The sequence below is a fragment of the Lissotriton vulgaris genome, chromosome 6, assembly GCF_964263255.1.
Source record: "Lissotriton vulgaris chromosome 6, aLisVul1.2, whole genome shotgun sequence".
Lineage (NCBI taxonomy): Eukaryota > Metazoa > Chordata > Amphibia > Caudata > Salamandridae > Lissotriton > Lissotriton vulgaris.
Genome location: NC_141694.1, coordinates 1,657,013,578 through 1,657,029,614, shown reverse-complemented (window position 1 = coordinate 1,657,029,614; position 16,037 = coordinate 1,657,013,578). Strand labels below are relative to the sequence as shown.

Genomic DNA, 16,037 nt, shown 5'->3' with positions numbered 1-16,037 from the left:
ACAGCCATGCGCAGTTAGGTTTCTCCAACCCCGCTATATTCCATAGCTGGGTGGAGATACTGCACAGACTCCCTGTGCCTGAGCCAGCGTTCCGTGGAATGGACTATTTCTCCATTTATTAAAAAGTCCCAATTTAGCCATCTTCACACTGTCATAACTGATTAGTTAAGGTCTATGCTTCCAACAATATGGACAAGATCCAGGAAGAAACTGGCATCTACATGCAGAGGTGGTGCTATATATGGCTCTGGCGGCGTAGTTTCCGGTGCACGCCACCTATCATCATACAAGGAAATTGCTGAGAGAATTTTCCTCATTCAATCTGGCACCTTGAGGGTATTCACAAGGTGAGGAATCTGAACTTAGAATGTAGTCCAGAAAGCTTATTATTAAAGTGAATTGACTTGTTCTTTTGTACCACTTTGGCCCCTTCCGCAGGTGGAGAACCTTCTCCCAACACAAGTATCCGCTATTTTACCCAAATAGGAAACTGAGATAAGAATGGAACAAGGGGTAAAGAAAGAGAGAATGAGACAGAAAGAGGAAGAGTTTAATTATATAGTGGGGCGAGGAAAGGAGAGTAATATTGGAAAATTAGTTATTTAAATAATGTAGCAGAAAAGAGATGGAGAGGACATTTGGTAGAGCTAGAGGAAGGTAAGGAGAGAGAAAAATAAGAATGTATATATGAGAGCAAGTAAGAATGTGGTTGTGTAAGAAAAAAGGAAATGGGAAGGAAGAACGATGAAGGCCATAGAAATGAGAAGCAGTGTGTGGAGTGAGAGTTAGAATGGAGATGTGTAAGAGAGAAACGGACTACAGTGTCAGAAATGAAGGAAGAGGAGGACAAGGAGGGATGGACTTAGACAGACCAAAAGAAAGATTGTCAGGGAGAAATAGACGTTTTGCACAATACAGAATGGCAGAAGAAAAAATGTCAGTGGCCCAGTGCTCTTGAACATGCACCATTGGACGTAATTCTTTTTCTTGATTTTCAATTTTATTGGGTTTTAACAAGTGAATAATCCAATAAACACAACATTGTAACATCTGTACATAGCATTGCTTACATGATCTAGAATACTCTAAATGACCCATTCTTGTTGTGTTTCCATTTGTTCAACCATCAGAATCCCCATATGAGGAAACTGTTCACTATCCATCCCCTCTCCCATCAATCCGGCAGGCCCAGCCATTTACCATATACTGTCTTGTACTTGGTTGGACACCCCCGCGCCTCATACACCGGCTGTTCCTGCGCAGCGCACTAGTCTAGTCCTTTGCACCACCCGGATGTAGGAGAGTAGGGTCTGCAATCCTTTGGTCACCCCAGATTTTTTGCTTTTTGCTTCACTAGTTTACGATTTTCCCTGGCTGTGGGACAGCTAATCAGACCACAGCCTAGCTGTTCTCTCTCTAAATTGACATCCATGTACCTTAGGTGCATTTACCAATTGGTATTGGGGCACTCTTGTAAGTCCTTGTACAGTGTACCATAGGTACCCAGGGCATATGTGCACCCTAGGCCTACCAGGGGCTGCAGCATGTATTATGCCACCCCTGGCTGGCCATCCAAATCTGACACATCTGGCTGATCAATCAGCTGGGGCAAGGTGGTGTAAACACCCTTTGCTTTAGATATAGTATCTCTATATCTAACCCTAAAATGGACACGTATACTCCTATAAGTCACTCCTATGGCAGGCCTTAACAATCCTAGAGGCAGAGTGCTTGGAATTATGTGAGATAGTGCTCTGGCATGAGCTGAGCCTGTCTACAGCTTTTGGAACCAAGTCCTTTAGCTGTTTCCATGATAACGCTATACCATATATTCTTAAGTGCATTATATCCTCGCGGTTATTGCTAACTTTGGTATAGCATTATCAAAACATGTTGAGTAAGGTGTCATACGAATTGGAATACTACCCCCTTGCCAATTCTGGCGACGGGGGTAGCATTCCACCCTTCTAGAGGGACACGACAGGTATGTAACTGTGAACCCCGGTTAAAGTTAAACCCGAACCTCAGCATCACAAAATGGATGCTGCCCCCAGACACAAGTCTGACCTCCTGCTGCTGGGAGTCCTTCCAGCGAGGGAGGCTTGGACAAAGGGTTTCCTGCCTTGGGAGGTGCTAGCACCACCCCAGACAGGATTTTGTGTATTAGGTAGGACAGGCCTGAAAGGAATGAGACCTGCCTGGGGCACACAAGGTGCCTCTGCGCATACACCAGTTCAAACCAGTTGCTGGGGCACTCCAGCCCCAGCTCTGGCGCGAAACTGGACAAAGGATAGGGGGTGTAACCACCCCCCTTCCTGGTCCCACCCATAGGAGGGACCTAGTGATAGTACAGCCCCCTTTAGCAGGATAAAGGTAGGAGCTGGTCCCATTCCAAGTTAGATTAATCCTGAACTGAAATTCTGCAAGAAGAAAAACTGGACTTCGACATTCTTCTACAGAAGACTGAAGAAATCTCCCTTGTGGGCAAGGAGTGTCCACCCTGCACAAGCAGGCACCATCAGCGTCCAGCGGCTTCACTTTGTTGTCTTCCCTCGAGGATCCAGACTTCAGAGCCCGACGAGACCCAGATCCCCAGACCTCTCCGACCTCTACCTACATCTGCAGCACAGCTGAGATCCGTGGGTGCGACGAGACACGTGGGACCGGCCATCTTGGAGAAACTGCACTTCGCTTCCAGCACGACTTCTGAGGTATCCTCGACCAAGTGCTTTGGGGACTGAGAAGCCCCAGCCCCGAGCAGCTCCTGCACCGAAGACCAGCCCTCCAGCATCCACGGGATCTGCGTGGGGCCCTTCTGCCTGTCTGCTGCTCGACGCGTCGTCTGGTCACTTGCCGGCTGGCCCGTGACCTCCTAGACGACGATCCACGACATCAACACCGCTGGTCTGGTTGCTCCAGACTGGCCCTTGCTTCCTTCCAAAAGAGAGGCATCCCGGACCCTCCTGGTCCGCACTAGACGTCTTTTCCACTCACCGCGCGGGTTGCCTTTGCCAAGGCCTGTTGACTCCAAATCCGGATCCGACACCGCCGACAGCGAGAGCCTGCGTGGGACAGCTCGTGCCTCCATCCTGGTCGTCGAAGACACCAAGTGGTCCACGTGGCTGCAGAGTCAAGCGTCCACTCTTCACCTGATCGCGACGACAGCCTCTGGTTCCTTCCTGGTTCCACTCCAGTCACTGGCTAGTGACTTTGAACACTGTCCCCTCTGCTTTCAAGTCCTCTTCTTCCTCGATCCACCCTTGGGTCGCACCGGACATCTTCCTCCTGGTCGCCTGCAGCATCTTTCTTCAAGGCTCCTTAGACTTCAACGCAGAAACCCGACACGACTTCGCACCTATGCACCCGCAGCCTGTGGGTGAGGTAACAAGAGCATTTTGGTGCTAAAGGGTAGATTGACTCTCCTAGTGTCCAGGCCCGGACTGGCCGTTGCGGGCACCGGGCAATCCCCCGGTGCGCCGCAAGGGTGGGGGCCGGTTTTGGGTCCCTGGGGGCCGTTTTTGTTGCAGGGCCGTTTTTGCAGCATAGCTGCAAAATTGGCCCTGTAACAAAATCGACCGAAAACCAGCCCCGGCAAAGAGCTTGACGGCCCCCCAACCCCCGTGGTGGAGAGGGGGGGCCGGCCGAGCACTTTGCCAGGGCCGGTTTTGGTTCCCAGTCCGGCCCTGCTAGTGTCCAGATTCACAGTCGTTTTAGTCCTAACTAGTCAGGATTGTCCGTACTCACCTTTTTCTTGAACTATACTGTCCATAGACATTGTTAAGCATCTCGCGTGTTGAGTTCACACTCTGCACACGCCTTCCGTGGGCCTTCTATTACTTACCTAAAGTTAGGATAGCGTAGTCCCAGCGATCCTACAGCCTCGGGACAGCTCCATTCCTTCTATCGACTTCTTTATACCACTTGTTTAGTATATGGTTTGTAGCGCCCCTAGGGCAATATTGTAACTCGTGCAACTTAACGTATTTTTCCGAAGAGTCTTGTCATGTGCTTAGCCCTCTGATCTCATAAAGAGTTCAGAGGTGTTTGTTAGTTAATAAATATCTTGTTTATTTTCATAATTACCTGTGTGGTGTCCTTTCATTTGGTATTCAAGGGGTTTTATGTGGTAAAACAGCTGGCTTCACATGCCAAAAGAGTTTAGCCTAAGACTGCTTTGTCCATGCTACCATTAGGATAGCTGGTCTATAAGGTTGACTTACAACCAATCACCATAAGGGTTGTTTGGACTGATACAAGGTGATCACTAGAACTAGTGAGCATCATTTATCAGACAAACTTCTCACACTGGAGATTGAGGATGAGGTGGGGTTTTTCTACCTTGCTGCTGTGTCCCTTTTTGCCACCATTAAGGCAGTGCCCAGGAAAGCCTTATCTGCTCCAGTACCGCATCATTCCTTCCATAATCAGCGTTAGCGGTATTCTGGGAGCCAGCGGGACATCCCATCCCAGGACCTCGCTCATATCCCCAATGACCCCTTCCCAGTATGTCTGTATGACCTCACATGACCATGTCATATGATAGAGGTCTGCAGGTGTGCCTGCCCAACGTGGACACCCAGGGTTTTGCAGGTACCCCGCCCGGTGGAGTCTAGTCGGTGTAAGTTATGCACAGTGGAGGTAATAAAGCTGGATCAATCTAGCTGAAATGGTAATCATTCGGGGGTCATGCCAGACTGACTCTTTCAGTGGGCCCAACCATCCCTTCCACCAGAACCGCAACTGATATAATGTATTGGGGGAATTGTTAACCAGGAATCGATATATCTGGGACACCCTTCACCCCTTCCCCAAGGCACCCAGGAGGATTTTGGCCTCCAAGGGGCTGAATTCGGGGAGCACAGTACCTATCGGGAGGAGCGGGGTGATTGCATGCCGGAACTGTAGGTATTTATAAAACTGAGTGGTGTTAAGGGAGTACAAGCCCTGCTGGTCTTATAAGGTACAAATCTGTCCTGCCGCCCAAACATCCCCTATCTGTGACATGCTGATAAGGTCTCACTTTTGGAACCCCTCTATCCCCATCTCCCCCATCCATGTACCCCGCCAAAGTGGAGTTTGGAGCATGTGTTTAGTATCCCACCTGATATAACGCAACACTGATCGCCAAGCTAGGAGGACTGTCCTCTTCACAGGTGGAATATTTTGAGGTATTGGCGTTCCGTAAAGCATTGCCTAGATACTTGGGAATCTTAAGCTCTCTAACTCTTGCTGGTAGGCCGGGTCTGACCACTCCCTGAGAACAAGTCATTGATTACCAGGAGACAAGCAAGGAATAAAGGAAGAGGTTGGTCATTCCCATTCCTCCATCATATGGAGCTCTCTGACATTGGGCCAGCGCTACTCTAAGTCTAGAATTGCCCCAGAGGAACGATGTTATTAGTTTATCTAGGGAACCAAACCATCGACGTGGGAGGTGAAGTTGGAGATTTTGCAGTACATACAAAAAAGGCAGTAATATAATAATTTTGTACAGGGCAGTTTCCCCAGCGGGTCAGGGGGAGAGTTTACCATTTCCGTATATCATCTTTGGACTTCTTTATTAGTGGATTCCGGTTGATGGGCCAAGTTAAGTCCGGAAGCAACGCCACCCAGATTCCCAAATATAGGAAACTGAGACGGCATACAGGAATGCTCGATTGACAGTCTATACATTCCCTTGAGGAGTGCAGAGGGACCAAACCCATTTGTTCAGATTAATTCTCAACCTCAACACTTCCCCAAAGCGTTCGAAGATCTGAAGGCACCGGGGCCTGTATGAGCGGGATCTGTCATGAACAAGAGGACATCGTCCGCGTAAAGGGCGCTATGCTCTTCATGAGAAGTACTCCAGCAGCATCCCTGGACTTGGGTGTTGCTCCTAATATGTCGAGCTAATGGCTGTATTGCTAGCTCCAAAAGCTACGCCGAATCAAAAGCCTCGTGAGAGAACCCCATCGATCAAAACTCGGGCTGTTGGACTAGAATACAATACTGTATCAGCCCGCTGAAGTATGAGCTGAAAACCCGTCTGGAGGAGCACCTCCTCCATTTAACTCCAGCCCACCATATCAAAGGCCTTTTCGAAATCTTTAAGAAGCAAGGCCAGATAGGGTAACAGAAGATGTCGATGTGCCAGCGCCACATGCAGGCGCCTGAGGCAGTGCCTTTTTCCGCGGCGGCGCAAGAATTCGCATTTATCCTGGTGGTCAGGACTGTTTGAAGCGCATAGCAAGGATTGTAGCATACATTTTCACTTCTGTATTAATAAGCGAGATCGGACGATAGTCCATGCAGGTAGTGGAGGGCGGGTGCATTTTAGGTATGACCACGATTGTGGCAAAATCGATGTCTCATGAGAAATCTCCTCCTTTTACTGATTCCCCATAGTATTCTGCCAGATAGCCATTGGGGCCAGGAGTTTTACCCGCTGCTATCGCCGATATGTCCTGATCAATTTCTACTTGTGAGATGGGTTCATACAGCATCTGGACATCGGTCTCTGACAACCGCAGGAGCGGAACATCTCGCAGGAAACGAAGCTTCTCCCTGCCTCTAGGGTCTGGGTCTCGGAATAGAGATTTGTATAATATGTTGCAAATGTTTGGGCTATGACCTCTGGCTTCCTCTAAATGCATCCCTTTGCATCCATGAATTCGGGAATTATTGGGTTGACTAAGGTGCGGGATGCTACCCAGTATCGAAGATTCCCATTTCTATCCATAGATATGGGCCATGGAGGGTTTCCACATCTGCTTTGCCAATTCTAGGGAGATATGGCGAATCTCTTTGCGTATGAGCTCAAGCTGGTTAGATTTGGTGTCACCATCTGGGGCGTCCGTAGGACACTCCAACCAGAGAGCGTGGGATTCCTGGCACGAGAGATGTTCCTCCCGGGCACGATACATCGCTTTAATGTATCCCTTGGTGGAGCCTCGTATAGTGGCCTTTCCAGGCTCCCATAGCATGCTTAGTGATCCTACAGTCCCTTCGTTATGTCGAAAATAGAGCTTAATTTCTTCTCTCAGGGCCTTTTTGCAAGCTTAGTTTTGAAGAAACCAGGCATTGAGCCGCCAGATTGGGCAAAGCCCACCGCTGGGGCTCCCCAGGCAAAGGAGTAGGGGCGAGTGGTTGGAGATTCCTCAGGCTAGTGTTTGGATATTTGCCACCACACGTGGGTGTGGTGTGGTGTGCTGCTGATGTGTGAGTGTAGTAGCGAAGCCGAGGGTTCAAAGTCCTCCAGACACCACAGCACCCAAGCTGCCAGGCCCAGTCTGAGTCGCCTAACCCGGAGCGTCCACTGCTGGAGGGGACACCGGCGACATCACTAGACGGATCAATAATTGCATTGAAGTCTCCACCAATCACTGTTACTCATTGAGGGAGAGATGAAAGCAGGGCTGTGAGCTCCCGAAGGGATATCTCAAGGTGTGTCAGCAGCATATAGCTCGCAATAAGATTCAGAGTGTGTCCTCCCATCGTCCCTGTAAGCGCTAGATAGTGTCCCTAAGGGTCTTGTACAGCTCGAGTGACTGTGAAGGGAAGGGAACGTCAGAGAAGAATGGCCACTCCCATGGAACCTCGGGTGAAGCTTAATTAATTAATTAATTGTGTGCTTATATAGCGCAGGAATCACTCCCGAAGGGGTACCTCCGCGCTTCGACCGCTGCGAAACCCTTCCTGGCTTTCCCTGAGAGATGGTCCCTTAATGGGTATCTCCAGGGTGAGACCAGGCATCCCCGGCGGTCTGGTGGGGCCGTTAGTGAAGATGAGGCAAGCTAGTGCCCAGAGTTGCCGAGTGTGATCGCTGATCAGAGTGGGCACCGAGGCGAGAGAATTATCGAGTCCGCTGACCCTGGTCCAGAAACCTGCCGCGTCGGGAATCGAACCCTGGTCCCGGGCCGTCCTCTGCTCTCGAGTCTGCCCCCTCTAACCAGTGAGCCACACTACTTCACAGCTTGCATTGTAAACCCGGTCATATCCCTACTGAGCTAAGAATGAGCTTTGATTACCTAGTAGTTGCGTTTCCTGTAACATGAGGATGCCTTAGGCGGAGTGCTGTGCGAATTTCACGACCGCTGCACGCTTCACTTTATCTAGGAGCCCATTAAAGTTCCAGGATAGGACACGCAAGGACTCCAGGTCATTACAAAGTGGTGCCATTGGGGGTATTTTTGAAGGGGTAGGGGCTGCTGGATGTAAAAGCCTGTGGTTTTGTGTGTACAAGAACTGTAGGCGGAGAATAGTGGCTCCTCTCTATACCCTGGCTGATGAGTGCATAGCATGAGTATATTGTGTCTAGTGTGAAAAAGAACTTAACAAAGAACAAAAACACATGGACATTACCCCAACTAATCTCCCCATACTGCTTTCCCTGAAACATCTGTCACCCCAACAAGAACAGTTCAAACAGGTATAACTATCATAGTTGGAGGACAAAGTGGTCGACCCCTCCAAGTTGTAGGATTCAGAGAATCTCGAGTGTAGAAAATCTGTGAACTTTGCGACAGTCATAGGGCCTTGAACCAATATTTGGCTGCCTTATGTTATATTATTTAACTGCTGGAGAGATCTGTGTCTTTTAAGTGCTCACTCCTTTGTTGTGTTCTTCCTCCTGAGAGTAATCTATCATAGCAGGACAGTCTCAAATCTTGATAGCCACAAACACAGGCCATGGGAGTGACTAAAGATTCATACCAAGATGCCGGCCTCTGATGTGTATGAAAAGGTTATCCAATGGCCCCAGCCCTACTCTTTACGATGCTTGTATCTGCCTCCCATCTCCCTCCTCAGATGTGCCCAAACCCCCTTCTACCAGTGACTACTTTTCAGAATCAAGGAGCCCTTTTGATGTGCACCTTCCTCGAATGTTATTTACACCCACTCTCAGGAATGTAGCAATCCCACAAATCTGTCAGGGGAAACCTCTACCTCTCCCTGCTCCTCAAGAAAACCCTGATCCTCCCAAAATGAGACCCTGTGTCTTCCACGTGTTGTGTCCATTGAAAACAGACACACACATTCACACACCACTTTGTGCATGAACACACACATGCGCTGCCTCCAATGTACCATACCCTCACACAGGTATACATACATCCCAACACATTCACGCAATACCACATGCAGACTTCCACATGAGATACCAGCGTGCAGGCCCACATATAGCTTTGCGCAAACACATAACCATGTGCGCTATTTCCTCATGCACGGTTCCTTCTCAGAGGCATTCATGTATCCCAACGTGCACACAACCAGCCGCGTTATCTTCGGATGATACTTCCTCACAGGCACACCTGTCCAAGCGTGCGCATGCAAACACATGTGCTATCTTCTGATTTATTCTTCCTTTCCACTGGGACACATACATTCTAGCACCTGACACAATCCAATGTATTCCAGGGGTGAGTTAACCACACAGCCGCAAAAACATTACCGGAGTGGGATAGGGACGCCACTCCTATGACAGGTTAAAAAAGCCCTTCACTCTACTGGTCACTAAAAGCTAAAAAAACATGATATGCTACCACTACTGTGCTTGTACTACTAAACTCCCGGTGAAGGCAGTATCCTTCCACCACTTGAGGGTAGTGCTTTGGGTGCCCCTCCGGGTCTCAGCAGGCTGCAGTTGATGAGACAGGGCAGGTCAGAGTGCAAATGCATGATCCATGTTCGTTCAAGACCAAAAATTGTTAACAAGGATATCACTGCAGCTGGAAGACTGCGCAGTAGTACACGTCTATCACCATGTGAGGTAAATTTCCGTCCCAACAGGCATACATTGCAGTTGATCAGTTATCAAATGTTTTCGACTGGTCCCACTTGTGGTATATAGCTTTTGTGTATCATGATAGATCTAACAGTGTATCAAACAAGGTGGAAACAATAATGCCCCTTGTGAATACAGCTGGAATCAACTGGTATTTTCTCAATTCGGGGCCACCTAAATCTTTAAATAATGTACTTTGTTTGACTTTTTGATTTTGCAAGCAGGACACCTGGTTCAAATCACTCATTGGGTTATGAAGGTGTGTGTTCTTGATGCATTCACATAGGCTTTGATCTTCTACTCAGGGCAATCTGAAGGTCTTAGGGTTTTATTTCTAGTTCCTTTACATTGCTTAACCAATTCGTAGTACCGAATACTTATTTCTGTAGCATGACTGATGGGTGAGAGATCAGGCTGAGTAATGGAAGTTGCGGGTATCTGGGCTGTACACATGCACACAGAATAAGCATAATGTAGTCAAACATGCTTTTGCTTAGATGGTTCTGTAATATTTACCTGCACTTAACTTGACATTGCCATTTGTCTAAACTTTACATACATACAACTAGTGAAAAAGTTACTCATTGTTTGTTATTTAGTACTTTGTGTAAGAAATGTTTTTTTCAAATGGTCAATTTTCCTTAAAAATAAATGAACACCAGTGAATTTAGGAATGGACTGTTTTGTGTAAACTAGGAATGTACTATTTAAATATTAGCCAGATTTATAAGCTGATTTTTTAAACTAAGCTATAATATATTTGTTTCTGCAGTTGCAGCAAGTGGAGCAAACCAATTTGAGTATTTATGTAGCTATCTTTCACTTCCGACAAACCTTGTATGCCTTTTTCAAGAAAACAGCACCATTATGACCAGTTTAATAAAAAGGTAACTATAAAAACTTCTTTCCTACTAAGTCAATTTATGACATGTTTGTAAGGTTGCACCAACTAAAGAAGCCTACTTAAATCAAAAATTAGACACGTGGGCACATGGGCTAGATCATTCCCTAATATCTGAGGTAAAACTTCTTAAAAGTTTGACTTGCCATCTGCTAATAAACTATTCACTCACTAGGCATGGGACGTAGGCCCTTTAGGAGAGGCATGAGAGGATGCAGGATTTTGTAACTGCTTGCAATGACAACTATTTTTCTTATGTTGGTAATGGTTTGTTAATCTTAAATCCCTTTTTTTACAGCCTTATTCATTTCTTACAAGTTTGGCAGAAAGCATTTAATTTGCATTCTCCATAATGGATGTTAGCTGTAGAAAGCTCTAATAATCATAGCTTAGTTTGTAGAAGGAGGAGGTTGTTTTACCTCATGGGCCGCATTTGTAGACCATAGTGGCTGTGTTCCTCATCTACTGACACCTTGGGTGAAGGTTTGTCTTTGATATCACTCAAACCCAGAGATGAAACGCATCAGACCTGTTGACTACAACCCTTTTTTAGTGTTAAATGCATAGATTCCAACATGGTTATGAATAAGGCACTTTATTTTTTAAGGTGTAAATGGATAGTACAATGTTTGTAAATGAAGTAAGGGATGTGACTTCACATTTGGTGCATTCATGTGCTTTGTGTTATCATCTGTATGAGCTCCCTATAGGACAAACAGGCAAGCAAGCAAAAGACATTCAATTTCTTCATTAAGCAAAGGAGTTGAGTTCTGTACGGTAGTTCTGGAACCCTTGCTCTGTACCATGAGAACATTTCAGCAGTGAGGTCATGAAGCACTCAGAGTTTCATCATTATTGTGTGGATGCCACCCTTAGTAGCACTATGCAGATATTGCAAGTTTTCTGCGAGGGTGATTATGCTTGATTGTATAACCATTTGTACTCCATTACTTGTCAATCTGTTCTAGCTAAGTCTGATTGTAAAGGTCCATGGAAAAAATGCCAATTGCCGCAGGTTAAGTCCCCTTTCCCTGTCTTGGTGCAAATGTCTTTGACTTCAAGTGGGATGTAACCATTCTCTCATTCTGAATGGAATGTTGCTGACTTGTTGTAATGAGTGATCAAGTTTGTCTTGCTTTAAGACTTGAGTCCGAGAATCCCGTTTCAGTTTGGTCTGGTGACATGGAAATCATAAACTATCTCCTAACCTGGGTATTCTCTGTCACAGTCTTTGTATGTCACAGCATATTCTACTCCTGACTACTTCTGTGCTGCCTCTACCCCAACATCCGTTCTTCCATGCCTATCACATTCCATGTTGAGCCTTGCTTCCTCTCAGTGCAAAAATCTACTGAGATATTGCTGAGCCGGCCACCAAGAAGCTTTGTCATAGGCGGAAGTGAAAGAGTCCTGCCTTCTCCTGTTCAGGTGCATTCTCACTTCTTTCTGAAGCAAGAGGCCAGCAAAGCTTAAAAAGCACAATCACAGAGGCACTGGTCCCAGTCAATAACTTGCTCCAACAAGAGACCAGTATTTAAAACGGAACTTCGAAATACCACCCTCCTTGTACTCATTCCAGATCTTGAAAGGACAGTAGTTCATACTCGATTCTTAAGAACAATCCTATGCCACAGGACCTTTGGCACCTCAATCAGTTCTATAATTTTATTTTATTTGAACTCTATCATTCAGATTGTCCCACAGCCTGCCCCCTTCTCTGAGAAGGTATATGGTTTGGCAGACAAGTCTGGTGCTTCGGATCAGGAGCAGCTGCTACTTGAATTGAATTAGCCTCTTTCACTGCCTACATATCTAATCTACAGACTCGCCAACATGCTCATGTTCTCTTTTAGTTCAGCCATTTTCCTCTTACCATATAGCAGTCTGTGTCTCTAGTGATGTTCTTGCCAGAAGAGGGTCAAACCCTCATGCAATCAGCTCCTTTATCTTCTGGCATCTGACACAACTCCAGATTCCCCCTCTGAGTTTACTTCCATTCACTCTAATGGGATCAAAGAAGATGATGAGACTCCTTTTGATCCATCTCCCAGATTTCCTTCCTACAAATGATCATTCTTGAGGGACATTTACATTGTATGTATGTAAGTATTTGATATTTCTTTTAAGCGAACTTCGCCTTTATGCTCGAACTCTACACAGAGACGAGCATAAAGTCAGCAAGGGATGGGAGCGATAGGTCGGTCGTGAATGGTTAATGCATTTGTGATGTAGTGTTCTTTAAATAGTTGAGTCTTCAACTCTTTCTGAAATTGGAGCTGCCTTGGAGCGGGACTGATGGATCCAGGGACGTTGTTCCAGATCCTGAGTACATAGATGGAAATGGCCTGCTCTCTTGTTTTTTCTTTTTTTTTTACACTTTTTAGACTGCAGTCTGATGGTGTCCCATCTGCGGGTGTGCCTAGACCCACCAGAGATGATAAGCTTGTCTGTAAAATACGCAGGGTTGCTGGTCGTGATGACTTAGTAAATGATGCAGTTGATTTTGAAGATGGAGTGGGCCGGCAATCGCAGCCAGTTGAGTTCCATTAGGATGGGGGTAATGTGATCATAACACAATTACATTGATACAGGCCATGGAAGATCAGCAAGACTTCTAGCTTCTGGAACCAGAACTAGAGACTATGGGCTACTAGACTCCCAGCTGGGTAAGGGGGCCACCATTTGTGATGCCTAGGCCAATTGCCCGAGCCTAGATCACCATCTTTCTGCCTGACTGTCAAGATTTGTGGACCCTGTGAGGAGGAGAACAGCTGGATGGAGCGAGGCTCAGAATGAATTCTGACAATTGGCTCCTGCTGAGCGAAGTGGGAGATGCCTAGTCGGGGCAGAACTGTTACAGCATTGCAGGCTGCCCAACTGATCTTGACAAAGTCGACCAAAGGGGCCACCCTGAAGTCTCCTTTCTGAGCACCAAAGTCAAATACCCTGTGTGAGCAGGAAAGGGGCTACCAATCAGTGCGATCAGTCACTGATGTAGACCTTCATGTCAGGGGGCCACTGTGAAGAAAAGACCATTGCCTTTGCACGGGCTGAGGTCAGCGACCTCCAGCCCGTATGACTAGGGGAGTGGGGCCACTATCAGTCAGGAAATAGTGCTGGTTTGATAAGTCAGGAGGAACTGACATGGGCCCTCCAAGGACACGGAAAGACCACAAGAGGTTGAGGGCCCTCAGCGTCAGGAGACTAGAGCTCCCGAAGGAGCACCTTGGTCCTCCTGGGATTGCAGGCTTCCATCGGGGCAAGTCAGACAGTTCAAAGCTGTCGGGCATGCTGGGGTCTTGTACGATCTTAGCACCTAAACACTGCTTGCATTGACTCTCAAGGCAACACATATAATTTGTTGTGTGAGGACTAGCGAGTGCTGCATTTGAGAGTTACCTTTAGTATAGAATGGGGAATAACCAAGTCAACTAGGTGGGACAGAGGGATTCTGCACGAAACAGCATTAGCATCCTGATCTTAACAGGCTGTAGGTATTATTTAGTTTGTTGATTCTGTGCTTTGTGTGATCATATTAAAGTACTCTTTTTTCCATAAAAGCAAGCATTTGGCTGCAAAGTCATCTTGTTGTTACTGTGTGTACTTTGAGTCTTGGGCCTGTGTATGCCTCACACCTACCTCCCCTTTCATGTGTGAAATTAGCATTCTCATGAGCTCTGTGAGAGGATGCGTCCCTCCCAACGCGGTATGCCTAGTTCTGATGGTACTTCTGAAAAGTGGGTCCTGCTAATTGTCCAACTGGGTTATGTCATCCTGTTTATTTCTACACCACTGCCCCTTCTTCCACAGTCAGTAAAACTGAGGTAGGAGCATCTGTCCATCTTAAAGCAGGATGTTCAGGCCCTTCTGGCCAAACGATCCATAGAGAGGGTGATTGCATCATACATGTTAACTGGCTGTTCATCCTTCTTCAGCACCAGAAAGTAGTGGGAGTGAGGCCTTCGTCCCATACTGGATCTTCGCTCTTCAATGCCTTTCTGCAGAGGTACAGGTTCAAGATGCTCACCCTGGCCCAGGTCTTGTTTGGAGGCTAGATGATCGCATTAGTCCTGCAGGTTGCTAATTTTCATATCCCATCGTGCAGACCCACAGGCATCGCCGGTTTACAGTGGGACAGAAGCACCTTCATTTCACTCTGCTCCCCTTTAGCATCATCATTGGGTTTTCTTATCAACGGGCTGAAGTCAGATCTGACTCCTTCTCAGGTGCTCGCTCCCCTTCATTGGAGCTATTATGGACACAATGTAGTTCTGTACATTCCCTCAGAGCGAAGAGTTTAGAACACCCAGGCTAGGATCCTCTTGTTTCAGCCTACGTCCTGGCTCTCAGTGAAAATGACTCTGCAGCTGTTAGGCTCCAGTCCTCCTGCAGCCTGCTGGTAAAGAATGCCAAATGGCATATGCAGTTGGTGCTGAAGTCCCGATGGGGCATAGCATCAAGGGGATCTGCCCTCCTACTATGTCCTGATTTCGGAGGCGTCTGCAAAAGACCTGCAGTAGTAGACCATGACTGGGTCAGCGGCAGAACCCGCTCCCTACCACAGTAAGAGTTAATAGTTGTGACCGATGCAGCGCTTCTGGGCTGAGGGGGCCATCTGGGAGAAATGGAGGTTAGCAGAATCTGGTAGCAGCGAAGGACTGATTCCACGTCTCTTGGAGTTGTGGGCCATTCGCCTGGCATTAAAAGCCTTCCTTTCATTCATCAAAAGCAGGCTGGTACAGGTGTTCATGGACAAAACCACTGCCATGTGGTACTGCAAAAAGCAGGGTGGGGTGGGGTCATGGGTCCTGTGTCAGGAGGCACTACGCCTCAATAAGTGGCTCAAACACCAGATTATTTTGCCTGGAGTCACACCACTTAGTGGGATTTTTAAAATCCAGGGCAGCCGAATTCAGCCGCCGACACCTAGCAGATCTTGAATGCAAGCTACACCCGGAGGTGGCGCAGGGACTCTTCCGCAAATTAAGTGAACCTAGACACTATCTCTTCACCATCACTGAGAACTGCAGTGTCAGTATTTTTGTGCTTTGGAGTTCACAAGACGGCTCCCACCCGAAGACGCATGCCACCTAGGTTGGATCTCAGACTGCTATATGCCTTTCTGCGCTACATCTCCTGCCCCAGTTCTGAAGAAGATCAGGAACGACTGGGCCTAAGTCATCCTATTGGCAATGGATTTAGCAAGGAGAGTTTGGTACTTCGGACTACTGGGCATGAGCACTGTCCTCCAATCATACTGCTGCTTTTGAAGGTCTGCACCCAGGCCTAGACAATCTTCATCCCCATGCTTAGATTAGATTGAGCAGGAGCAGTTGACCTCTTTCGACCTTACTCCTGAAGTAGTTCATG

General features: G+C 47.2%; 1 protein-coding gene across 3 annotated transcripts in view; it reads left to right on the top strand.

Annotated features, from left to right (window-relative positions):
- The window catches only part of UBR2 (ubiquitin protein ligase E3 component n-recognin 2), a 1,804,160-nt gene that overhangs the window by 1,557,318 nt on the left and 230,805 nt on the right, over positions 1–16,037 (top strand). For all 3 annotated transcript variants that reach the window (XM_086927821.1, XM_086927820.1, XM_086927822.1), the window contains one exon: positions 10,539–10,653. In XM_086927821.1, the coding sequence (XP_086783947.1) occupies positions 10,539–10,653 (115 nt within the window). The remainder of the gene's footprint in view (positions 1–10,538; positions 10,654–16,037) is intronic.